Source organism: Hydractinia symbiolongicarpus, chromosome 10 (assembly GCF_029227915.1).
Source record: "Hydractinia symbiolongicarpus strain clone_291-10 chromosome 10, HSymV2.1, whole genome shotgun sequence".
NCBI classification, from domain to species: Eukaryota; Metazoa; Cnidaria; class Hydrozoa; order Anthoathecata; family Hydractiniidae; genus Hydractinia; species Hydractinia symbiolongicarpus.
Window position 1 is genome coordinate 10,758,122 of NC_079884.1, and position 26,781 is coordinate 10,784,902.

The window sequence follows — 26,781 nt, forward strand, 5'->3', positions numbered from 1 at the left end:
TTAGTTACCCATACTAAAACTTTCAGAATAAAATAGTTCTGTGCAAAATAATAAATTTGAAAAATGCATTTTTACTTTTAATCCTAAATTAGATTAGAATGGTGTACGGTTTATGTATGAAGTGCTTTGTAAAGAACAATTAACTTAAAGACTCTTACTGCAACTTTTTGATTACTAACATTTGTTTTTTTTTAGTCATTGTGTTGGAGTGTTGATTTAAGCAAATATCATAGAAGTGCAGAGCAGCAGAGTAGGCGAAATTTAAAATTGTTTTTTTTCTTATTTTTTATCCCTATGATTATATGTATGGTTTCTTTTCAGGTTGTCTAGCAATTCCTTCCCCTGATGTCCTTTCTAAAAAGTACTTGAAAAACACATTAAAAGGTTGAAAAATTCTTCTTGACTTTAGTAGGATTGTATGAACCGTTTCAAATCACCTGCATAAAAATGCTTTATCTTTTTTGACTTATTACTTGTAGATGGTGACAACAAGGGTATAAAACGTAAAAAGCTTGTGTTATGTTCGCAAGACAAAAATGAACCACAGCCAAAACGAAGGTCCACAAGGGTAAATACATTTTCTGCAGACTTTAACTAATTATACTGAAACCCGACTTTACTGGTGTTATTATTAATTTGGAGATGAATTAACCTTAGGTAAAAACATCAAAAGTCAAAGATGCAGATGTGAATTGGTCAGATTTGGTTTACAATTTTTTGCCGCCAACATTTAGGTACTTTTGTTTATTTTTCACATTATTTCTATGATGTATTTGTTATCAAGCATAGTGACCAAAAATCAGAAAAACAAAATTCTCGGGATTTCAAAATTGCATCAAGCAATTAGGAAATAATCAGGAATATTAATTGTGTAAAACTCAGCTGTAAACTGTTAAAGTGCAAAGTTTACTAAATTTTGTTTTTGTAATTAGCAAGTCAGAGAAATATGTACATTTTTGTTAGGAAAAGTCTGAGAAAAAAGAAACTGATTAGCCACCCTGTTAAGAGATTTGGCATTGTTGTGGATAAAAACGTGTTTACCAATTATTAGTAAAAAATAAAATTAGGGGTTGTCTATGCAAAGTGCGAAGCATATTCTGTTTGGTACGAGAAAGGACTATCACAATTTTTTGTGATAATTATAATTAAGAGCTTTGATATTTTTCTGTTGCTTGAGCATGATGTTTAAACATAGAAACATCTGGAATAAATTGTCCTGGCAAAAGTGTCCTAAAGGTATGCTTAAATCATATATACTACTTTTGAAAAATTATGTCAACATTAAAATCTTTATTATCTTTTTACATCAAATAAAAAAAGTTTTGATAAAGTATCTTAGTAACACTTGACATCTTTATAGAAACGATACTTGTCATAAAATAAACCAAGATACCACACACTTTTTATATCTATCTGATCTAATTTTTATATTTGCGTAAGTGAGCATCATCCTATCTTTCACATGGCTGAAGTCATTTAAACTGAATATAACCCTTTTGAATTGTCCTCACCACAAAGTCAAAATGCTGACATGCCATCTATTGGCGATGACTTGTGATCACTTAACATTGAGATATCAAGATAGATACCCACAACGATAATTGTCTACTCAGTAGCCCCAAGGTTACTAACGTTAGGTTTCCAGAAATCAAATTTAAAGTAAAACGATTGTCCCCGAAAAGCAATTGATATTTTGAGTTCTTTGAAAAAGTGCTGCAGAGTCTGAGAAATTTAATACAGGGTTAAAAACAACATTTTTCAACCGTGAAAAAAAGGCAGCAGTTTGGAATGCATTTGAAGTATTTTTTTTCTCAAAATGGTTTCAAACTTTAGCTATTCTGCAATTTCAGTGTTTTCATCGTTATTCAATTTTATCATTTTTGCAATTTTTGTTTTTAGAAATTATAACTATTAGAGTTGCCCGAGACTAATTGATTGAAAATTCTAATTAAGTATTTTGATGTTTTTAATTGGCAAGTGAATTTATATGCTCTCTGAATATTTTGTTTTTGTTTTGTTAAAGGGTTTGTGACTGTTAGTTTCCAAGGTTCTCTTTCTTGATCAATGTCTAGATAAGAACAAAACTTTTCGGTAAAACTTTTGGAGAATGTTAGCAAAGAACAGTTAGCAGAGCAGTGACTTAGGAATTATATTTTCTGTTCTTTTGTCTTTGCATCTAACTTGAATTATGGTAATTGTGATATGTTTATTTCAAGAAATGCTTTTGCTATGGACACAGATGATTCACAAGATAGCAAGGTTGACATAATTGAAAAGCCTGCCCGGTATATATATTTTTTCTTTAAGAATATAAAGCATGTAAAGTTTATGGTACTCTGGTTGCTTTTATAACAGCCAGCCTAAAAAAATTGTTTGTCAATTATTACCTTTTTGGAAAGAGTGACAAAAGTTGGCAGGGCAGTAAACAAGCATATATCTCTGTGCATAGTGTTTATATGTTGAATGGTAACTGGATAGCTACAAACACATGCTGCAATAAACGTTAAGATATTTTCAGCTTGTCTTACTTTGAAGTACAAAAAAAAAAAAAAAACTATTATGAAATTATTTAGTTTGTGTAAAAAATAAAACAGAAAATTGTATGCTGACGTACTGTGTTTTTAGTGAAACCTACTGGGGAAGTCCTGAAGAAATTAAAAAAGGTGATTTTTAATTTCTTTCTTATGTAATATCATTTTGTGAATTTATAATCAGATATCATGAGACATCTGGCATTCTAATATTATGGATAGTATACCAATATGATGCAAGAATGTAATCTATGTGTTTGAGTTATCCCTTATAGTGCTTAGGTATTTCGGGATTATTGTATGGGTTGTTCATTTAGTAAAAGGATGGAGAATTTTTTTTTGCAATTTCAGTATTTGGAAATACGAAAAGAAATAGTGAAGGAATTCCTTGAGAAAAACTGTATGCAGTGCAATCTTATGTATAAATACATTTTTAAAAATTTGAGCATGTGAGTTTATTGAAGTTGAAGCTTTTAGTTGTTACATTTTTACGGTATGACATAAATTGTATTACGATTTAGATTCTATCAAAAATTTTTGTTGCCCCTAAGAAAAACTCAGTAAAGGTAATGTTTTCAGGGATCTTCCATGGCGAATTTTAAATGAAAGTAAATACTACAAAAAAATATAAAAAAATATAGATGAAAATGTTTCAGCTTGATTCGTATAACACGTTTTTAAAAATTTAAAATGTGAGTAGAAGAAAGCGAAGGGACCGAGAAAACATATACCAGAAATGGTTTTAACCTCTCTAACTTACATCAACAATTCACCAAAACTCTTGATTCAGTTATGATAGCTTTTTCACTTGTTGACAATACCCAAAACCTTGCAGACAAATTTAAACCTTTTATCATGTATTGTGTATGGTTTTTATGGTGCGGGCAGTGTACAAATAGGGTTTTTATAATTATTTAATGTTCAACACGGAGATTTTATATCAGTTTATTTTCACATTTGTTTTTTAGAATCTTTGTTAGTTTCGAACTTTATTAACAAACAGATAAAAAATGGGTAGGTATTAATACATATTTTTTTAACAATTAACAATTTTAACAATTTCAACGATTAATAAAATGAAAGAATGCTAAATAACTTAAGATCAAGTAGAAAAGCTGACATTTTTTCCCACATGAATAACCAGGGCCCACATGAAATTTTTGAGCCAAATTCAAAGCATTCTTTTTTGAAATGACGATTGGTATGGCATCATTAATTTTGATGACTTCTTTACAATTTATTCTTTATCTGATTTAGGGGATGTGTTCAAATTGTAGAAAATTTATTACTTACCTTAAGTGAGTTTTGGGAACAAAAATGGTAAGTTTTTATAAACGTACTAAATAAATTTGTGTTTCGGACTGTATTTTTTCTATTTTTAAAATACTATTGTTTTTATTTTATTATTAGGAGAAGTAGTCTTGTGGAAATATATTTACCTTTATATGAAATATTCTGTAAACATACTTGCTTCCCAAATGCTCTGAGGTAAAAACGTTTTTTAACATGTTAATATTCTATATTGGAAGGAGTTAAGATTGCTGATTGGAAAATGTTTTACTACATTTCATTGTAGCTCTGATAATGATGAAAATTACATGGCAAAACTTGGAAAGGTTCTTAGTTATATTATTATACCGAATATTAGAAAATTATTTAAAAAAAGAAAGAAAAATAGAAAATGGACATACTATTTTTCTTCTTTTTTTCGTTAGGTTATATTAATGGCATTGGAATTTCAACTGGATAGTTTGATGTTGCCAAACAGTTCATCTTCTCTGGTTTCATCGCCAAGTCTTTCACCATTTAAGTAAGAATTGCAGTATTTTTTTGGTTAACATTACTGTGGAGAATAATGTATCAAAGTGTTTCATACTGATCGATTAATTTTTGCAACGAAGCAACGAAAATTTAACTTTTACATGCAAACAAATATTACAATGTTGACCTCAATCCTGGAAAAATTTTGTTTGTTTTTTTTAATCCAAAAATATGCTAGGTTGTTCTGAAATTTAACGCAGGTTGGACATCCCCCTCTTTTTTGCTAAAATTCAATAAAAATCAGTAGTAGTTATCTGCAGAATATTGGAAAAAGTTTTAATTAAAAAATAATCTTGTGACAGAAAAGCGCCTATAATGTTTAATTATAAGGCTATTTTAGAGTGTCTAAAATGAAATGCGCCCCTATGGTGGGTGTTATTTTTTGGCCTCTCGCTTCAAAAAAATGACCCTGCATGGTATATAATAATTCTAATTTACAAGGTTTATGTGATCCACATTGACAAACAGGTGTTAAATAAAATAATCGCTTTTGGTGATTAATATTAGCTCAGATGATTATACTATAACTTCTAGTATCTAACTTGATAATGTCTATTTCCAGCCTTAACAATTCGTTCCTTATAGCTACATAAACTATGACTAATTGAGACAAACACTGAAACTAGGCATAAATGACAGAATGAGTCTTTTATCCCCTGCCACTTTTACACAATGTTAAAAAGTCATGGTGGCATGCTACAATCATAAAAATGAAGTTCAGATTGTCTTGGTATTTTGAGAGTCTCAAAATTTTTGGCAAAGGTTGTAGCATAAGTGATGAAAATTATTTGTGGATTAAATAGTGGCCAACAATCAGTTAAAATTTGGAAACTTAGAAAATTGGTCACCAAATACCTGCAATCACATAGATCTGTGTACTCTGGATATATATTGGGATTGTGTTCCTGAAAGATCTAAGGAAGTTGAGTTTAGATCTAACACAGTCTAGATCAGATTGGAAGAGGGTCATTAATATAACCTGTCCAAACCATGCTGGCATGGAAAACGGACGTTAAGCCGAGAATGATGATGATGATGATTTAACTGTGCTTTTATGAATCTTTCTTTTTAACGAACTAGAAAACATATGTGAAAACACTTTCTTATGCGTGTACACTTTATGATTTTTTCACACTGTCTTAGGTCAAACATGCTGTCCAAACTAAGCAAAGAAGGTTTGACGAAATTTCTTTCGGATCTTCATTATGTATCCATGCTTGGTGCAATGAATAATATCTTGTCCCATCCAAAGAACCAATTCAAAGTAAGATGTAAGTATACCAGTTAACTTATAATGTGATGTAATACATACTTTAAACCAATTGTGTGATTGAAAATTTAACTAAATTTGTTTATTCTGTCAGTAAATGAGGTGAAAGTAACCGTTAAAAGACCAATAGAGATGTTTTCTGCATGTGAGAAAAACCTCTAAGTGTTGCGGTGTTACAAATCCAAATTTAAGTATCTAAGTAAGGGTTTACTGCATGGGTTTCACCAAAAGCTGGACCATCCAGATTTAAATCTAAGGTACGAAAAATTACCCCTAATAAGCAAGCTGTGATGAGCTATTTTTGGTAAAGAAGACTGTTTTCCCCTTTTAATTGCACTACACCAGAGTGATGTATTGCTAAGGTGGATCACCACACAGCTTCAAGTGTTCCATGTAGCTAGGACCTGTCTACCTGACGTGACCATCGTACCAATTCAGTTAGCTCCCTAAACTATAAACACAAGTAAACAAGTTTATTTTGTTTGTCAATTTTTAGTTTACTGGGTTCAGGGAAGATACTGCATGATGCAAAATGAAATCTATCCAGCCACCAATGCTTTAAATAATGTAAGTTTTTTTAAATGCCTTTAAAAATTAATTTCTGAGTTTGATATTTTAGAACGAACATCTTTGTTACCGTAATTTTTACTACATTAATAAGTGCTAATCGGTGCTATGGACACTAGAATGTGCTGAAAAATAACTCCAGATAAATTCTACTGCCAATGTATTGTTTACTGGTAGCAATTGTTGAATTCTGTAGCAATTTTCTGTTCTAAAAATTATTTAAAACTAGTCAGTGGCCCGTGGAAATCCACGGGTTCGCCCGTCATTTTTATACCACATTTAGTGCGTCTTGCTAATGCGGTACCATTTTGCGTGACAGGCACCCGTATACGGGTATTATAACATAAACTAGTTGTTACCTGTTTGTTCCGTCTTTTAATTATACGCTATTTCTTTCTTTTCTTGCAGACAGAAAACATCTCTCATTATAAAGAATGCTTTATGTTTCACTTTAGTGCGCACATGTGTTGTTGAGCTATTCATCAAATGAAATTACACTTCATAACTGCAAGCATGAAAATATCATCTCTGAAGGTAACCGAAGATTAACCAAAATCAACTAAATGTGTTAATTTGTTTAAACTTTCCTGTAATGTACATTTGAAACCTGGACTCTGGCATTCGCCTTGGCTTAAGTAATTGGCTCTTTTTACATTAAGCCAATCACTTAAATTTGTTTCTTCTTTCGATTATTTTTCTATTTTTTTTTTTAAAAAAAATTGGCTTAACTTTTTAGAGACAGTTGATAAAAAGATTGATTCAGTACAACAAAGTCAATCACTCGAAGAGGTAAATTTATATACTATAGATACAAATATAAATCCTTATATTTTTGTGTTATGGGTATGATAAATATTCAAGCTTTTCAGGCTGGTGGAGAGACCAACCTGGTAAACTTGTAATACTCACAATTTACAGTCCTTGTGAATTTCTTCCATGAAATCTTCTAATCTTGTACTTTTTGCAAGCCTAGGCTGATTTGATGTCAATTCATATATTACGAATTAAATTTTATTGAAATTAAACCTGTGTTTGTAGCACTTAAGAATCTTTTCCTAAGCGCTTTTTTTTGAGGTAGCGTTTCTGAGCTAATAAACATAAAAATTTAGTATTTGAAAAGTTGTTACAGTCTCCTTAGAATTTTCTTTTTGGCCATTATCTTTTTTCTACGAATTCCATTACTGGCTTTGTGTATCATAACATCCAGTCCTGACCTTATTAATGTATCGACTGCTGTTTAAACAGAATAATTTACAGATATAATAATATTAGACAATTTTTTTTTATAGCTACAAGAGTTGCTAGATAAACAAAAGCACAGTGAAATTATTTCAATTCTTGAATCCTTGATCGAGCCATCCAACAAGGTAAATCCTTATTTTCTATTCGTAAACTATGTATATACATATATTGTCTCCCCACTGTTGGTAGTATATTTCAAGATCAATATTTTTGTTGTAGAATTGTGATGTGAAGTTGTCTCCAGAAAGACCATCCCAGCTACTTCTATTGCAGGAATCCTACTTTCTAAGCAACAAGTATCAGGTATAAAAGCAATTTTACATACCTGAAATATTTCCCCGCTAACCGAGGAAATATTTCCCATATGAACAGCCCCTTAATTAGCACAATTGTAGTTCAAAACAGAAGAAATAAATTAGCATATTTTTTTTGCTGATATCAATAGTTTCTGTGTGACGACATCGGAAATTTTATCCAAACAATGTGAGAACTTTATAGCCAACAAGAAAAAGGTTAATTATTAGAATTATGAAATTGAACAAAACAGGTTCAACAGGTGGCAAAACTTAGGTATAATGTTTAATAAAAAAACATCAAAAGCAAATTTTCGTGCTCATATGATCATTAAATCTGAATTTATAGCATTTTCAGTTTAGGGGGGTTAGTATGGTGAGCAATTTTATGTTAAGTCCTGACGTCATTAACATGTGGAGTGACAATTTTTGGAACTGATGCCGGTCTTAAAAATATCAATAGCCAATAGCCATAAATCATATCATAACATTTTACCATTTGAATTTGCTGTGGGCAATTTATGCCCTTCCTTCCTCCATTTAAAGAAGGTTAAGATAATTATAATTTTGGTTTGCTTTGTAATTTTTTTATAGCAATGTCTTGATTGTACAGTGACTGCATTAAATGAAGTTTTTCTCACCGCAACTGCAACTGAGACTTGGAAGATACACTTAAACAAACTTCTGAAATGTTTGGATGAGTAAGTCCAACCTATATTTAAAAGAAAGAATAGTAATCTCGTAAAAAAAGTCTAACTAACTGAATAATATATTTTTCTTTCTTTCTTGTAGTTGTATGTCTTGCAAACAGTGTGAGATGTTGATAACAACGCAGTTAATGCAATCTTTGAGTGACAAAATGATCAAGGTAAGGATAGTTTTCCCATGCATGTAGACTGTTTAGCATTTCTTTTCACTCCTTTGTAATACAAGTAACGGTGTGTACTAAATTTATATTGTTTACACATTTGAAAGTCGAGTGCATTATTTTAAGTTATTGAAATCGTATATGACATTATTTATTTGTTATCTGTTCTACTATTTATTTTCTTTTGAAGATTTTTGTAGATTTTCTTGTCACTTAAGCACACTTGTGTGTAACAGGTCATATGTGATCTATTCTCAGCTTATTGAACTATCTATGGACTGCGACTCTGCAGAGACAGAATTTGTTACAACATTACCTTGGTTGATAACTTATAGAATCATGCAAATGTAAGTATAATCTTACGTTGTAAACATTAACATATTAACTGGTAGCTGTTCATAGCTGTTAAAAGACATACCTATAAAGTTAAGGCCGTCTCGTAGAGCATCTTGGTCAAAAAATATCTTCCTAAAAATCTCACTTGTTTCTGCATTAATAAGAACACACCTTTTTTTGTACCTGTTATTCCATTAAAAAATTTGTCTTGTTATTTTCTGTCAGTCTTTACTTCGATATTCCTTCTTTCTCACTCCACGTTCCTGAAAAAATAAAATAGAAGGAAGCATTAAACAAGACTTACAGTACTGTTTGTAATACTCTTTTAAGGCAATACTCTCAAAAGGATGTTGAAATCGATGTATCGACTTCAGAACATAGTAAAGAAAGCTGCACTGGTGAAAATTCGCCACTAGAATTTTTAAAAAATGCTCACGAGTATTTAGGAAGGTAAGGTATATTCTTGTTTAAAAAGTTTAAATATGTTTTTTAAGGGAATGGTGCAATTTTAAATTTTAATGCGTTTGTACCTGGATGCTCAGTAATGAACGTGTTTTCTCTCCTTCGTTATTTGATTCTCTTTCCTTTGTTATTGGGCCATAAAAAACCATGAAAGCTAAATCTGCCCCCTTATAAATACTGTTCCATATTTGGTCATAGAAAACATTGGTGTTGCCATGACGATGGTATATTGCTTCAGCAGTTTATAAAAGATTCTTTATACGAACTTTCTAGAACTTCACAGCGAGAAGTAAGCAAACATAACTATAGTTAGTAGACCTTGATCCAGATGTAGGGGAATTTAGTTTCTGATATATGAGTGAGATTATCTTGTAAAAAGAAGAATTTCTTTTTTACAACATTCTGGTTTATTGTGAGCCACAGAATATTGTAATGTTTTTATATTTTCCTGTCTTTAACATAGACAGACCATTTCGGAGATTATGCGCCATTATGAACTTTCGAAGCCCAGTGGTGCAAGTTGAACTTTGAGCCCTACATGCCGTAGTAGAAAACTCTCTTAAAACACACTAAAAGAAACGAGTTTTGTATACACTCTTAGCGTGTTTAGGTCTTCGTAATGTTTTTATCTAAGTAACAGGGGATAACACCAGACAACATCTATTTAAGCGTATTGCTTTGATCTATTAATAAATTATAAATAGCAATTAAAAACACGTGCAGGGCGTAGGTGATACTGAGTGTATTTTATTATTATTTTGACTCCTATTTAATACATTTAAAATTTAACGCTGAAGTGGAATATTTAATCAACTTTAAACATATTTTTACGATCGAATTATGCCTCTTACAACGTATGAGGATTTTTTAGAACTTAGTGTGAGCTTGGTGTGAGGCAGCTGACTGACTTCTTGTCAGCTCTTACAACGTATGAGGATTTTTTAGAACTTAGTGTGAGGCAGCTGACTCACTTCTTGTGGACTGAGTAATAGTTGAGTTAATCGCCAGAGCTTTTTCTGCAATGGAACTTATTATGCCAATAATTCAAACAAGCTTCACAGAGTAATTTATTTATCATAAAGATTTACACTTTAGTAAAAATTTACTGCTATAATTGTGTGTCCTGATAAAGAAACCGATAAAGACATACATATATATAACAAAACATCATGTAAAATATACATTATGACTGAAACAAATAACATAGAAAAACAAAAAATCGAATACCACTTTAGTCTGTAAACTAAACTCATTTCTCCCTTTTTGATATTTTTCAATAAGAGAAGCGTACAAAAAAATTATAGGGCAATAGCGAAAGCAGGAAAGAAAGACAGGTATTCTTTCTAATACCACTCTTGAAAGACTCAAAGATAGGAGTGTTTAAGTAGACGAATCAAGGGACAGACATACAGATTAGTGTAATTGTCACCGAAAAACAAAATTATAAAAATATCCAAATAATAAAAATTATTTGCAATTAAAATGACTAATCACTCTATTCCTAAAATTTGCAAATGACTTTGTCATCGTATCTCTATGGGCAGTGTATTGAAAATTTTTACACCCATCATAGGAAGAAGCCAGATTATTTTGCGAGCTTAAGTTTTACTTTAGGAATAGATAACATTGTAGAGTTTTGACAAGTATTTTGACAATGGATTATAACTCTCTAGATCTTCACAAATATTACAACCTAAACATTTCTTTACAAATCCAAAAACAAAGTTCAAGTCCAATCCTGTAAGGTATTTCCAAAATAAAAATTTCTCTCTAAAAATCCAAGTTTAAAATCCAATGCCAATATCTTTATAATGCACAAAGCAGCTACACAATTTTAAATATCTAAATATAAAATGAAATTACCTTTAACCAAGCATTAATTACTAATTACAGCCTTATAGCTAGCTACAGTACAGTGTCCTAAAAGCATTTTTGGGAGACTTCTAGCTAGCTAGCTAGTTTAAAGGTTTTTAGGATATATTAAGTTGCCTTTATTCTACAAAAGGAAATTAAAAGTACAAATAAGTGCATAATAAAAGTATTTTTCAAAATATATATCATAAAATTAGTATCACAAACATAAAAACAGATAACAAAAAACTGTCCTGCCGCCAGCACGTCCGTTAGGCAAAAGACTAAATAAAACCAAGTGAAGTCCAAAGTTCAACTTGCACCACCGAGTCCCGCAAATTCATAATGACGCATAATCTCCGAAATGGTCTATTAGAATACTGTTAAGAATATTATATATCTGTTTTTAGGATATCTTGAAAAATTTGGAGCAATGTTTTTATTGTTTATACGGTAATCCATGCAAGAAAACCAAGGTATGCTGGGTAATTTGCAGTGCATCTATGGATGATTTTCTTTGCGCAGTAATAATAACATAATATATACCATATTCTATACTTCCAGAATGTTATTTAGCCTTATTTGATGTTCGCGTGCGTCCTCAATCGAAATAATTTCAGCTATGCTCAACGTTCATCATGAATTACTTTGTTTCCTTATTTTTATTACAGACAAAAAGTATTCAAGAACACAATGACCAGCCAGTAAGTTGAATGCTTTTTTGGAACAGTCTGAAAATTTTAAAAAAGGGTTATCTATGTTTATAAAAAAATGTATATAACATTCGTTGCTGGATTGGGTGTTTGCCGTTTTCCATTTACATGCAATATTCTTGTGATGAAAAAAGTCTAAGGTGTTGTAAGCTTTGAGGTGTTGTTTGTAAATCTGAGAATTACATAAAAAATATCCTGAAAAATGGCACCAATAAGCTAGTTTCTCCTGCTGAAAAAATCTTTTATAACTTAGTGTTTCCCTTCTAAACTGCTCTTCTCTCAAAACCCCATATTTTAAATGCTTGGGACAAGAAAGAACATGAAATTTTTGTATCTAAATTGTTCTAAAGTTTAATGTCAAATAACTTGGTTAGACTTTCAAATAACATTGGTTAGACTCTCAAATAACATTGGTTAGACTCTCAAATAACATTGGTTAGACTCTCAAAACACTTTTACTTGATCTTACCTACCTATTTTCAAAAGCTTAGCAAACTAAGGTAACTCCTAAATCTGCTCGAATTTTAGCAGTAATTTTATTTGAAATTTATTTTTTGTTGACATTAGGACCCTATTTCGTTTAGATAAAATTAACATGGGACAACGCGAAAGTTTTGTACGATTTCTACAAACCAACTGGACTACCACAGTTTGACCTGAAACCTTTTACAATTTCTGTAGAGGTGAGCAACAAATTTTAAATCTTTTTTTGATTTTTTTTATATGTGATTAACTAAGTTGTTTAAATTCTTAGGTTCAAAACGTATTGCGAAAAATCTGCAGCGTCGTACCCCAACAAGATATTGAAGGTAAAATTATCTATTTACTAATCAGACACGTTTTATTCTGAACATAACTGGACATCATCTACGAAAAATGAACATAAAAAGTGGCAATTTAGAATTCTGTGGCGATTCTTAACGAAAATTAAAAATCTAAAACCTTGTCTAAAGCTACTAGCTAGACCTTAAAGAAATTTCCTAATGTCTAAAATAATTCTTTTTTATCAGGGGTCAAATTATCCTTTGTTAGTTGGGTTGTTTGACTAAGTGGTTTTTGTCCACTCAGCCCTAAACATTGTAGCACATCATTGCTCTCTGCATCCAAATTGATACAGGAGGAAAAAATAAGTCCGAAATTGGATGTTATTGTTAGACTTATTTCTGTTCTGTATTTTAGTTATTCCATTTGAAACATTACAACATTATATCGACGGTGGTGAGGATTTACCTATACCTGATCATAATTTGCAGAATGGAAAAAGGTTGACTTTCCTAATTTCTATTTAAATATAAAACTTTGTGATACTTTAAAAATCCACGTGCTGTACGGATATTTCTTAACTAACGTTTCAAGAAGCTACTCTTGTACCAGTGGCTTTAACAGATTTAAATTTAATTTACGTTTTTTTATAAGCAACCGAGTGGCTAGGGGATAGGGTTGAGCAATTACTATGCGACTAACAGGATAAAAAAATTTAGAAAATTGACTACATTAAATAGTTTAACAAGCATCCTGCAAAATGTGTTTAATTTATCATCCACCAAACAAAATATCACAATTACGAGGCTGAAATTGAAATTTCACCCCTATGAGGCTGAATTAAAAAATGGAATTTTACTCTAAAGGAAATATCTGCAGTATTAAATAATCCACTAAAAACTTGTGAAAATGTATTTACTTTAATCAATTCCTTATTGTATTATTCCTCTATTTTCTCTTGAGTTATTATTTTTTTTGATTTTTTTTTTCGCTTTCTTATTTTGATATAGTACTGGAATGGAAGATTTATTTTACTATTTGGGCGACTTTTACTTCAAAAATAAAGAATTCAACAAAGCTTTGAAATTTTATATGCACGATGTATGCATCAAACCGACCCGATTTCAGTCCTGGGCGGCTATGGCGCTTACCAGAGGTTCAAGACTGGAGGAGAAAATTAATCAGGTAAGATCTTTTCTCAAAGAGAGAAGCACTGATCATAAATTGCGCACTTGATGTTCCATGATGTAGTGTATTTGCTTACTTTACACTTCAGTGCGAGTTGAAAAGCGATGGTCCAATGAAGAAACACATAACAGCAACCCTTCGGTAATTTATTCCTTTTTTATATACACTATAATTGCGCTAATTTTCATGGGTCGTAGTTTTAGCTTTTTTCCTGGATGTTGCCCAAATTTGTGAAATTAAATACTCCTAAATATTATGGGAGATATCTCATGTAAAAATGTTGCGTGCAAAATAAATCACTGGAAGTTGTAATTCGTGGAACTTTCAACACAGAGTGAACAAAAGTACATTTTTATTGAATCGAGGAAAAGATATATCAATCATTAATTAAAAAGTTACATGTGTCAATGTTTCATGTAGGAAGAACTTCTTTTTTGAAAATAGGGTAACTACGTCATAAGCAAAAATTAATTTCTGCGATTGATTTAGCAACAATCAATCGTACCGCTTAAATATAATTTATGTGGCGCAGATGTTCGTTGTATCGGCAGCCCAAGAAAGTGCAAGCTTCACTTAAACTTCTCTACTAAGTATATTTCTACTTTTCAGATGTTATGAAAAAGCAGTCGCATTATGTAACGAGAAGTGTTTGGTTCTCGAAGAGGTATGTAGCTAATAGACGCAATGGTTTCGCCTGAATACTGAGTGAGAAGCACAATCTCTTATCAACATAACATATAAAAGAGTTGTAAAGGATTTAATTTTGCGTTTAATTGTTGTAGTGTGATTGTTTTATAGTATGGCCAGACAACGTACATGTTGAATTCATACGCTGCTAGAAAGTTACTAGAAGTAGGTGAAGAATGTTTAATATAAAGAAAATGATTTACGACAGCCTTTGCATAACCGATTTTTGTGGCCTCTTTTTTACTTTTATTACATAACAGTCAAGCTAGTAGATCGCGTAACGGGTAGGCTAGTAGAAAAGAGGGTGTGACGAAGCTGCATGCATAGCTAGCAAATAACAGTGACCTAAGGGTGGCGTTTTTATTAGTTGTAACTGTAAATCTTTCCTCGTATCAAGCTTCTCTTGTGTTTCTTTAAATTTACAAAACTAATAAACGTACAGAACTTTTCAGTCTTTGTATTGAATGGAAGTATCCTTTTTAAAATATACTTGCGATCTATATTACAGGGAATCCAAGATGAAAAACATGATGTACAGCTATTAGAAAGCTATCGCACCATGCAAAAGCAAATGCTTGTGCTTTCTGAAAAGTGTTTCACTGATGCATTGAAAGCGGCTTCCTTAAAAGAAGGCGAAAGATGGCTGCATTATTATATGCTTGGAAAAATTGCCGAAAAATTACAAAAGCCTGCTTCTTCATACCTGGATTATTATCAAAAGGTTCGTTTTTTTGTAACTCAATGGATGCAGGCTATGACGATTATTTATAATAAAGAGAAGTCTATTTTTCTTTTCTATCCTTCATTACTTTATTTAACTTACTTTTCTCACATTCTTGTCTGGTTTATTCAAGTCGTTAGAAGAACTGTATCAATCAGGAGCTCATTACTTGAAAAGGATTTCTTATCATGGTCCACCAGAGTACTCTATCGAAGCAGTTGAGGTAGGTGATTTATTTGTTTGCTGATGATGTTGTTCGTGTACTCTTTTTTCTTGTTGTTTTTGCCGTTGATTATGTGGTCGTTGTTGTTGCCAACGTCGTCGTTGCCAACGTCGTCGTTATGTTTAAGGTATTCGTTGTTGTTGTTGTTGTTGTTTTCGTTGTTGTTGTTCTCGTGGTTGTTTTAGTTGTTGTTGTTGTTGTTGTTGTTGTTGTTGTATTTGTTGCTTTGGTCGTTGTTATGGTCGTTGTGGTCGTTGTTCTAGCCCTGTTGTCGTGCTTTCGTTTTTGGTATGGTCGTTGTTGTTGCTGTTGTTGTTACTGCTTCTCTCGTCAACATTGTTATTGTGCGTTGTGCTTTTTATGGCTTCTGTATTAAATTTCATTCCGTAAAATTTGGGTATATTTTGTTTATATAATTTTCTTATTTATTTTTGAAATGTTACTTTTCTGGTGTGAAATTGTACGAATGCCACTACTACTGTTATTATTTTAGTTGTTCTATCGCATCCATGCTTCCATCTTGAAAATTTTGAAATACTCGGAAACAATAGATTATGATCTTCTCGAGAAGCACTTAGAACGAGCTGTCAATCAAATTATATATGTAGAAATTGTAGAAGTTGACAAACTGACGTTGAAAGAGAATGGTAGGTATCTTGAAGAGGATGTTAAAATAGCAGAACGGATTCTTTGGATAAATCTTTTTTGTTACAAAAACATGTTTCTCAAACCAATGCAATATTTGCATTTAATACCTAACTGATACAGAAATCCGATGATTTGATTGGCTCACGAAAAACAGGGCCTTGTATGGAGCCCGGTGTGGGAAGCCTTAATTAAATGTTACCACAAAACGTATACAAATGAAAAATAGAAAAACCATCTTTCTATTTCGTTTGCACTTCAAAAATAACTCCAATTTGTTTGGTGTACCTTGTGATATAGAGTTCCAGAAGTATCAATATCAAATATATGTTTTTCTCCTTGATTTCTTGGAAAAAACAACTTAAAATGATAACTTTGATTTTTTGCAAAACAAAAATTTTTTTATTCGATGCGGTTGGGTACTGACTGATTTGATGTTGCCCTGTAAAATATAATGCCCTGCGTAAAGCGCACAGACCCGGGTAAGCTCAGTTTCTAACTTTTGATCTTAGACTTTGTATTTCACAACACCAAAACCGGTCAGTATCCGTTTAAAAACACTTTAACGAAAAGCTGCGCGTTTTAGTTATATGTTTTCTTTTCCAGATGTTTCATCTTCTGCAGCAGCTAAAGGGAAAGTGACTGTAATTCCTGAAGAGAGTATTGTTTCAGACGTTGTAAAAACCTTGATTGACCTTGTGTCTAAAAACGTAGAAGAACAAAACGTAAACGGACCAAAACAGCAAGGAACTGTAGAAAACAGATTTGTGACACTTTCTCAAACCAGGATTAATTCAAACACAACAAAGAAAGTTCAGGGAAATTTACAACCGCAGCAGTCCTCGTTGCCAAACATCATGTCAAAGAAACCACGTGGTTTCATTGTTGATAAAGAAGTTGAACAATGTTTAGAAGTTTTGGTGAAGAGTGTTTGTCTTAAAAACGTTGATTTTGATGTTGCTATTCATGAAACTGTACAATCTAAGTCTACTGTTTCTAACGGTGCGACTTCCCCACCATTCACTGCAGTGATGACAACTTCTCCACAGCTTAATTCTTCTAAGGAAAGTACTACGTTTGTATCACTGAATACGCCGAAGATGAGTGCAAAAGAAGGTTCTATGCCTTTAAATCTATGTGATGCATCAAAAACCCCAAAATATCTTAGCGCCACTTGCTCTCCGTTATCATCTGTTAGTTCAAGTGCACATTACACCACTCCCTCCAATGTTGCTAATAGATACTCTTCAACAAGTACTGGTTGGCTATGTACACGAGACGTTTCTACTGCTGTTACATCGACGTTAAGTTCTTATGCTAACCCGTTAGACTCGAAAAGTAACATTTCTTTTGAGAATATCGTTCCAAAGTCCACCATGTCGGTTTCAGCAAGCAATACGAACCGTTCATGTTGTTTGACAAAATATATGCATGATGCATCCACATCAATGATCGCAATTGCAACTACTGGCGTTTGCGTGAATCAAGGTGAACAGGACGAAAGCAATTCATTTAAGTCAAGAGAATGCTCTACTTCTTCTTCTTCTACAGATTATTCGAAATTACAATTACCTACCACTGAACGATTAAATAAAACTTTAATTCAAGATAAGTCCATACCATTTAGTGTATTACCAAAGACTATAATAGACCTTACTGGTAATACTCAAAATGTAAACAAAACTGCTTTGAACAATCAAGTAGGAGTTAAGAAACAAACAAATGCATTACCAGGAAATCTTGAATTATCTGGAAAAACTGAAAAAGATGCTGTGACAACTGAAGCTAATGTTATTATAGAAGTTCAGTCAGCATTAGATGATGTTGTTGCAAAGGTAGAAGCAGAAATAAGCAAGACATTATTAGATTCTAAAACAGCTTCAACATACACCGTGACAGCTTCAAGCAGTGTTGGCACTGTTCAAAATACAAATAATACAGAAAGTGATCGAAGTAAAGAAAGTGATAAAACTAGTAAACATATAACAAAGAAAGAGTTTAACAAACGCATATTCAAAAATACAGCTGAAGAAACATGTTATAAAGCTACTGCAGAAAAGTGCTTAGCTGCGTTTGGTTTCTGTATTCGGAGATTCCCTGAGCACTATAAAAGTCAATATCAGATGTCACATTTTTTAGCCTACAGTTGTTTAAAGGTACGTTTATGTTTTTTTTTAAACAAAACCAAGTTTGCAATTTGTATTTACATGGTAATATCGAAAAAAGAAATGTTAACAAGTAGCACTCTTTGAAATTTTGTGTTTATGTAATTTCACCGACGTAATTTTACAGTTTGTCATTTGCAGATCTTTCATAGCTTAGACCTCTGCAAAGTCGTGAAAAACTTCTAAAAAAAACGTACCAGGAACATTGTTGTAATGTATGTCAAATCGATGTGCTTGGTAACGTACTAATATTCCAAATTATTGCGTGTTTAGAATCTTCAGTGGAGCCGAGACTTGCTTCTTGGAAGTACAACGTCAACAAAATATTTCGTTCCACTACCGTCACATGGCATTTTTTCTGGAAAGAAAAAGACCAACTTATTCCAGGTACAAAGTTGTTATGTTTTAAACTTTAAGCCTATGTGATATCGCTTACCTTGCCTTAAAAATTACAGATTTTTAATGCTTTACAAACTTTCGAGCAATTTTTGTGTAAGAATACCTTACGTCTTGATGGGCCTTTATATTCGTAAAAAACAATCAATTTTGAGCCTTAACACAATCTAAAATTATTTTTAAGCAACAAAAAGACAAATTATTCTAGAAATTGGAGAAAAGGAGTTAAAGAAAGTCCAAAACCTCAGGACTCATTAGAATCGGAGAGTGAAAGTTACACATATCGTTTGAATTAATAACGAAGAAAGAAATTAAGAAAAAATTAAACATTGGAAGAATTTTTGGTGAGGGATCTCTTTAAGGGACAAATAAGGAGGGAACGTCCTCCACCAGAGGCGATTGTGGAAGCGCTTTAAAAAGCCACATACTGATGGTGTCACTTTATAAAACAACTAGTCCAGTATTTAAACGGTTGGCAGACATCCAGCTGTAAAATAATGCCAAAACTATTTATTAATTGCCGTGAGAACTGTTTATAAAACGAACTGCGTAAGCGGGACTGGATCTCTAAGGAGTGGAAGTGTTGCGCACTGGAGGATAGATCTCAGGTGTAAGGATCGTCAGACTATTACCCAGATTTCACATCACAAGGTAGATAAAAGTAGGTTTGGGTCGGCTAGTGTAAATCTTGGTAGACTGAGAGACAGAGTACGTGAAGTAGTTGAAATGTTAGAACATAGATCTCTTGACATGTGGTTAAAATCTTTTTTTGTGTCAGTTTGTGTGCCACAGTGTGGACTTTGTGATGAAGACAAATGAAGGAGACAAGTGAAAGAGAAAACGAGTTTGTCATGGTGGAGGGGTACTCTAATGGTCATTTTAGGAAGTCAGCTGAAGGTTATAGAGATGTGTATCGAAGCCATGGATTTGGGATCAGAAATAAGGAAAGGTGAGAGACTGCTTGAGTTCAAGATAGCAATGAACAAGGTGGTTCGTAACACAGTAGACTGATAATATCTGCGTGAAGTGGTTGTCAAACAAGGAGGTGGTGAAGGATGCGAAATTTATATCAGGGGAAGTGTTTTTTTCCGCATGGCCTAGTCTGGACTATTGAAAGCCGAAGGAAGAGATTGTAACAAGACAACTTAGTGCAAAAGTTTATCAATTGACCCAGGGTAGTATAGTAAGTGGATGTTGTAAATACTTAGACTACTTTGAAAAATTGTCTTCTAGAAGCTTCTAATGACACCTGTGACTGTACGAAAGGACAGCTACACATAGACAGACCTGACGGGGGAATAAACAGGTTAATAAATGTATAAAGATAAATCGGAAGCAGAGAGAGAGATTAGGAGATTTGTTGAGAAAGGAAAAGCAGCGTAATGAGGTGTTTAAGATAGCAAGGCAAATGAAAAAAACTAAGCAAGATATTGTAGGTATGATGAAGGTTTCTTGGATGGTCATAGATATAGGGAAAAAGTTAGCTTTTAAGAGTTGTTACCATAGGTTGCAGTGAAAGTGTCCTTGTGGAGTTTGTTGGAAATGTGAGCATTGTGTACATAAGAGGTGTAGTGGTATTACAGGAAGGTTAAGAGCTGACTTTCACTTTGTATGTAAGCTTTGCAAAGGTGATATTATATAAAAAAAATTTTATATAAAATTTTTATTATATAAAGTTTTTACAGCTTTAATGATGAACAACAGTGGCTCGTATGAGTTAGTTGAGAACTTCTGTTACTTGGTGATATGTTGTGTAGTAAAGGAAGTGTCCGAAGAAATGTTGCTTTCCACGAAAATGTAAAGGGTTACCTCCCTTGTTAGCTAGCAGAGTATTTCTGTTGAGGTAAAAGGTAGATTGAATGAGACCTGTACAAGAAGTGTTATGTTGTATGCCAGTGAAAAATGTGCAGTGAAACAGAAAAATCTTCACCGGTGAGAATGGAATGATATGACAATGATTAGGTGGATAATATAACAGCAGCTTAAAAAACAGAAAAACCCTAATTGATTGGTTGGGACATTTGCAAAAAATCGAGGAGTATGATTGAGTAGGAAAGTGTAGAAACTTCATAGTTCCTTGGGTAAATCCGAGAAAGACTTGTCAGGAGGTAATAACGACAGCGTTGATGCAGAAGGGTTTGAGTTTAGGACTAATACATTGTAGGTGCTAGCATGGGAAACTGGCGTTTAGCCGATTATGACGATGCAAGCTCGTTTTAAAATATCTAGTAAAAAGGGGTTAATTTTAGCCTTGCAAATTCTCAATTGGATAAACTTAAAACAATGACCTACAATACGGAAGAGATTATTTTAAACGCTAAAATGCATTATTATTTTTATTACCACATTTTATTAACTGATAGCTATCAATTTTACGACTCTAGTAACTATTAAAAGCAAGAAAAGCATAGAATTTATAATCACTATATAATGACTGCGGTTGATTTAATTTGTCTGTCTGTTATATTTTATCTTATCCGCTTGACTAATATTTGAGAAATAGTGACCAACCAAACCAACCAAAAGGCTGCAAATACAGTTATCCTGTGGAGTTACATCCGGCATGGGTCGTCAGTTCTCAGCTGGTTCTTTTAAAACGTACTATCAACTTTTGATTGGAGTATAGTTCGACATTATTTAGGTATCTTGACTCTACTAACTCCGTTATTTATTTTTTTAGTATTTATGGAGAATCCCAGTAAACGAAATCGATCGTCCTGGGAGTTTTTGTACACACATCCGCAGAGGGATCGAGTTAATGCTGGATGTTCTATTTGAATTGAAGGATAATCATCTCTTACTCCACATCTCTGCTTTTCTTCATAAAACACCTGACAAAGACAAGTGAGCATACCATTTAAAATCTTTACTCCTACATATAAAGACATTTTAAGTTTTATTTCTCTGGCTATATTATGAGAGATATCTTGATATATAAGCAAAAGAACTGGATAAATATTATTGCATCCTGTAGGAGGTGTTTCAAAATAGTTGAATAATTATTAACATACTAAAAGTAATAGTATAGACCAAGGTGAGTTAAAAAATCCTCCATCGTCAATGTTGTTGTAGTCTACCATTGTGTTACTGCTGTGTGCCGTATATGTTCGCAGTCTCATTGTTTTTTTACTTGTCGGTTACCTCAATTTCGTCTCATATTGAAGAAGAATAGTAGGAAAAAAATGTTCAGTTCAAATAATAATCTTGTGGTGTTGAGCGAACTTTTTACAGAAATTCACGAATATCTATTTTTTTTTAGAAAATATTTGCGTGACAATGATCGTGCTTTCTTAGCCATCAAGGTAATGTTTGATGATAAGCAAGGATAACGAAGACGGAAGCACGTATTTGTTTTAAATTACTTTTTGTTTTAATTTTAGGCGTTTGATTATGTGCTGGAAACGTTGAAGTGTAAAATCAAGCATGTTAGTTATTCATATTTTAAACTTTCAAATTTTATGCACTAATCTTTTGTCCATATTTAAGGATGTTTTGTCTATACTTTTAGAATGATTCATTATCCCATTACAAATTTTCTATACTTTTGTACTAATTTCTGAATCTCGTTAAGGTATCAGGGAAAGAAGATTTAAAGCAGCTTGTTTTCGAGGCTCATGAAATTTACAAACATTCTCAAAAGATGCAGATCTCTGTGAAGGTTAGTTGTAAATGAAAGTAATAATAACACATTTTCCTGACCCCCTACTTCATCGAGTTTCATTTGTTCATGTAAACCTTGGGGTGTGGATGGGGTGTCACCAAGTACCCGCAAGTGTTATTTCCGAAATCCTTGGTGATAATTACTTAAAGCGTAGCACACTTTCAAACTGTCTAAAACAAATTTTATGGGAACCATTGATAACGTCATCAGAAAAATTATTAAAGATCTGTAATCTAATGTAAAAAATATGTCTTAAAAATCATAGCATGAAAAAACACACTTTGAAACTGAGAATTCACAGAAGTTGTTTTTAAAACAAAAAGCACAAATACTACTACCAATCGAAAAAAAACTATTTGCATCTTTTTTTTTTAAATATTCAAGATTAACAGAAGCTCCTTAAAACAACCAGGAAACTTGGTCACTTAAAAAGTGGCATAAAAAAGCGATACCACCATTTACCGCCGTCTATACACTTTTGCTGTTTTCTAGTCTACGAAATAATCAGCTTGAAGTAAACAAAGAGAGGTCGGTGGGATGGTGCTTGGAAAATATATTTCAAGTAAAAATTGGAGGGTGCTGCAAATAAACAAAATGTACGTCGAATATTACGGTTATTTTTATTTTAGACAACGGAATATTTGTTGATAAAAGCTTATGTAAAGTACACTTCCCCGCAACAAGTAAGTAAATCTTTCTTATTATTATTAGCGGGGTCATTTGCATCACATTGACCAGATTTTCTCTTAATAAGTGTAGATTACGTTTTTCCAAATAAGTCAATAAGTCATTACCTCATTTTTGAAACTAAATGAATATAAAAAATTGATAATACTAGATTCTATCTAATAGTGTGGATGTTGTTAAGTCCTTCAAAAGTTGATGTCAAGAAAAAAAATATTTAATACTTCACATTTACTCATCATAAATATGTTACCTTGTTTACCCTTTCTACTACCGTCACATTATGTCAGCTAGATTCTATTTTGGTTCAATTCAACCTTACTTTATCTTTGTGATTTGTAATTTGCGAGGTCACATTGCGTTACGTGTTCATATCGTGCAATTTGCAACATGACATAATCCTATCGTGCAATTTGCAACATGACATAATCGGATCGTGCAATTTGCTACATGACATGTTCCTTTGGTGCAATTTGCGTCTTGTCATGATCATATCCTACGATATGCAACAAGACATAATCATATCGTGCAATTTGCAACATGACATAATCATATCGTGCAATTTGCAACATGACATAATCATATCGTGCAATTTGCTACATGACATAATCATATCGTGCAATTTGCAACATGACATAATCATATCGTGCAATTTGCAACATGACATAATCATATCGTGCAATTTGCTACATGACATAATCATATCGTGCAATTTGCAACATGACATAATCATATCGTGCAATTTGCTACATGACATAATCATATCGTGCAATTTGCAACATGACATAATCACATCGTGCAATTTGCTACATGACATAATCCTATCGTGCAATTTGCAACATGACATAATCATATCGTGCAATTTGCTACATGACATAATCATATCGTGCAATTTGCAACATGACATACTCATATCGTGCAATTTGCAACATGACATAATCCTATCGTGCAATTTGCAACATGACATAATCGGATCGTGCAATTTGCAACATGACATAATCGGATCGTGCAATTTGCTACATGACATGTTCCTATCGTGCAATTTGCGTCTTGTCATGATCATATCCTACGATATGCAACAAGACATAATCATATCGTGGAATTTGCAACATGACATAATCATATCGTGCAATTTGCAACATGACATAATCATATCCTACGATATGCAACAAGACATAATCATATCGTGCAATTTGCAACATGACATAATCATATCGTGCAATTTGCAACATGACATAATCATATCGTGCAATTTGCAACATGACATAATCATATCGTGCAATTTGCTACATGACATAATCATATCGTGCAATTTGCAACATGACATAATCATATCGTGCAATTTGCAACATGACATAATCATATCGTGCAATTTGCTACATGACATAATCATATCGTGCAATTTGCAACATGACATGTTCCTATCGTGCAATTGCAAAGTTGCACCACTCAATCTGTAAGTTGTCATCGTTTTATCGTGTAATTGACAATATAACATCACCCAATCGGGCAATAAGGTAGCATTGCTTCACCATGCCATTTGAAAAGTAGTGTTGCATTAAACTGCAGGGAAAATATATTTAACTGGCAATTTTCTACAGAATTTTGTTGTGTCCTTAGTATATTGACAGATAGAAAATATCAGTGGGTAAAATTAAATTAATTTTTTCAGGAGGAAGACACGAAACATCTTGAAGAAGCCATCAAGTTTTGTCAACAAACCAAATTCCCGCTTTAATGATGTATTTTGTAAAAAACATATTTCAATGACAAGGAAGCTTTTTTTTCATCTTCCAGTCTTGGAAATTATGCCACCAACAATTAAACATTTGCTCAAGTTGATGCTAATAATATTTGCGCGGAAAATGATACGCAAAAAAGTGTGCGCCCGCAAATCTAGGTTAATAGTCCTTAGCCCGTGGAAGATCCACGGGTTCGCCCGTCCTTTTTATACCGCATTGCGTGCTTCTCGCTATTGCGCAGCTAAGCTACCATTTTGCGTGACAGACAGACGTGTACGGGTATTAAAATATAGATAATTAGAGAAAAGTAGATAAAAAGTGACAGCAGCAAAAACTTTTGAAGTTTGTTTATCGTATAAGAACTTACTTACTAAGTTGGCACTAAATGCCATTGGCATCTTCAATTTCTCCTTGAAGGGTTAGTTACTTACGCACTTCAGCACGATCAGATAAAGACTATCGCAGAATTTATTTTTGCAACTGAAACGGTTTTACACTTTTTGTTCTACAGCTTTAGCCCGTAGAACTTTTAAATGGGCTCCTTTTTTTGTCGCCGGTTTTACTACCGAGAATAGTAAAGCACGGAAGGGTATCAATCTGGTGTAGCGGTACGTAAATTATTAGGTTACAGAACTACCCTGTTAAACGGTACTAAAGGTACAAAAACCTATTATTTTTAAAAATAAAGCAATTTGAATTAGTATTTTATGTTCAGTTGGTTTCGCCAGTTTCACTAAGCCACAACAATGTCTGATCTGAAATTTTATGAAGTTCGTTTTGTATTTGCTTACAAGGAGTTTCAACATGCTAAAATTATTTTTAAAAAACGTAATAACTCAAAAGTTGTTGTTTTTATTAATTTATATTTTTTTTATGTAAAAAAAACTCTAAGCTAGCTACCACTACGAGCTATAAGCTCTTTCCTCACCTCCAGTGAAATCATAGTATTTCTACTTTCCAGTAATATGCTGTGACTTCCACCTAACTCACTAAAACCAATTCCCTGCTGCATGAATATTTGCATAGCATGCAGTGATTTTTAGCTAGCTAGTAGCAGAGTGAAAATGACAGCGATAGATCTCTAATAATAGACCAATCAGAATCTATCACGTGACCAAACGAGTTCAGAGATGCAGAGAGCTCTAGGGTGTAATGTCTTGCCGTTAGATTAAAAACGATATGCGAACAAGTCTCCTGGTTCAAGCTTTATTTCCAATGCGATTAGTTTGCAATTTACTTTATTAGGGACTTTTTCATGATATCCTTCCATTGCATCACCTTTATCTTTAATTTCCCTAAGTTTCTTTTCATAACAACCTTTTGAGCGTTGATGTTTTTCAAACGTATCACTTATTTCTATAAAATTGAGCATTGTTTTGCTTCCAAAATTGTCGTGACTGTCCATTTGAATATTTGTTATATTATGGTGATTCTCTTTAATCTTAACAACATTTTTAGCTAAAGTTTGAAGAACTGATATTGTCTTCTTTTTAACTCTTTGTAAGTACTTTGGTCCATCCTTTAAATGGTCCAAAAGGAGTGTAAAAAAATCTGCATCATGGGAATCAAGTGATTTCTGCTTTAGTGTTTTGTATCTACGGTACATCCAATCTCACTTAATATTTGTTCATCTTTTAACCAGATGTCATTAAATCCTGACTCTGTCATTGCAGCAGGATTGGTATAAAACGTAAAGCGAATGCAGCAATGTTTTTATCTGTTTTTGATGATATTTTTGTGCGGGAGGTCTTGGGTTCAAACCCCGGCCGAATCATGCCAGAGTCTATAAAAGCGTGAATCTATCCTTTATGCTTAGCGTTCAGCATGAGAATAGGATTGATATCTTAGGTGGTTGTCTAGTTAAGCGATTGCTGTGCTTGCACGACTTTCGTAGCTCAAATGGGAGCTTTAAATCCGCTAGGACCCTCTTCGCAGGACCCTCGTTGATAGCAG

At 32.8% G+C, this 26,781-nt stretch overlaps 1 protein-coding gene across 2 annotated transcripts in view; it reads left to right on the plus strand.

Moving 5' to 3' along the window:
• The window catches only part of LOC130612403 (calcineurin-binding protein cabin-1-like), a 40,833-nt gene extending 15,974 nt beyond the window's left edge, over positions 1-24,859 (plus strand). For both annotated transcript variants that reach the window (XM_057433708.1, XM_057433709.1), the window contains 42 exons: positions 196-250; positions 322-384; positions 480-568; positions 658-734; positions 2,217-2,285; positions 2,626-2,663; positions 3,500-3,545; positions 3,789-3,851; positions 3,942-4,019; positions 4,108-4,147; positions 4,247-4,341; positions 5,496-5,623; positions 6,119-6,189; positions 6,645-6,723; positions 6,926-6,978; positions 7,479-7,556; positions 7,651-7,734; positions 8,319-8,425; positions 8,517-8,592; positions 8,851-8,939; positions 9,259-9,378; positions 9,589-9,679; positions 11,652-11,717; positions 11,913-11,945; positions 12,539-12,637; positions 12,709-12,763; positions 13,134-13,218; positions 13,727-13,901; positions 13,993-14,045; positions 14,514-14,568; positions 14,703-14,756; positions 15,100-15,312; positions 15,446-15,535; positions 16,029-16,182; positions 16,787-18,336; positions 18,619-18,732; positions 21,422-21,585; positions 22,001-22,043; positions 22,122-22,166; positions 22,313-22,399; positions 23,032-23,085; positions 24,759-24,859. In XM_057433708.1, coding sequence (XP_057289691.1) covers positions 196-250; positions 322-384; positions 480-568; positions 658-734; positions 2,217-2,285; positions 2,626-2,663; positions 3,500-3,545; positions 3,789-3,851; positions 3,942-4,019; positions 4,108-4,147; positions 4,247-4,341; positions 5,496-5,623; positions 6,119-6,189; positions 6,645-6,723; positions 6,926-6,978; positions 7,479-7,556; positions 7,651-7,734; positions 8,319-8,425; positions 8,517-8,592; positions 8,851-8,939; positions 9,259-9,378; positions 9,589-9,679; positions 11,652-11,717; positions 11,913-11,945; positions 12,539-12,637; positions 12,709-12,763; positions 13,134-13,218; positions 13,727-13,901; positions 13,993-14,045; positions 14,514-14,568; positions 14,703-14,756; positions 15,100-15,312; positions 15,446-15,535; positions 16,029-16,182; positions 16,787-18,336; positions 18,619-18,732; positions 21,422-21,585; positions 22,001-22,043; positions 22,122-22,166; positions 22,313-22,399; positions 23,032-23,085; positions 24,759-24,824 — 4,944 coding nt within the window. In that variant the 3' untranslated portion in view covers positions 24,825-24,859. The remainder of the gene's footprint in view (positions 1-195; positions 251-321; positions 385-479; positions 569-657; positions 735-2,216; positions 2,286-2,625; positions 2,664-3,499; positions 3,546-3,788; positions 3,852-3,941; positions 4,020-4,107; positions 4,148-4,246; positions 4,342-5,495; positions 5,624-6,118; positions 6,190-6,644; positions 6,724-6,925; positions 6,979-7,478; positions 7,557-7,650; positions 7,735-8,318; positions 8,426-8,516; positions 8,593-8,850; positions 8,940-9,258; positions 9,379-9,588; positions 9,680-11,651; positions 11,718-11,912; positions 11,946-12,538; positions 12,638-12,708; positions 12,764-13,133; positions 13,219-13,726; positions 13,902-13,992; positions 14,046-14,513; positions 14,569-14,702; positions 14,757-15,099; positions 15,313-15,445; positions 15,536-16,028; positions 16,183-16,786; positions 18,337-18,618; positions 18,733-21,421; positions 21,586-22,000; positions 22,044-22,121; positions 22,167-22,312; positions 22,400-23,031; positions 23,086-24,758) is intronic.
• The last annotated feature ends 1,922 nt before the right edge of the window (positions 24,860-26,781 follow it).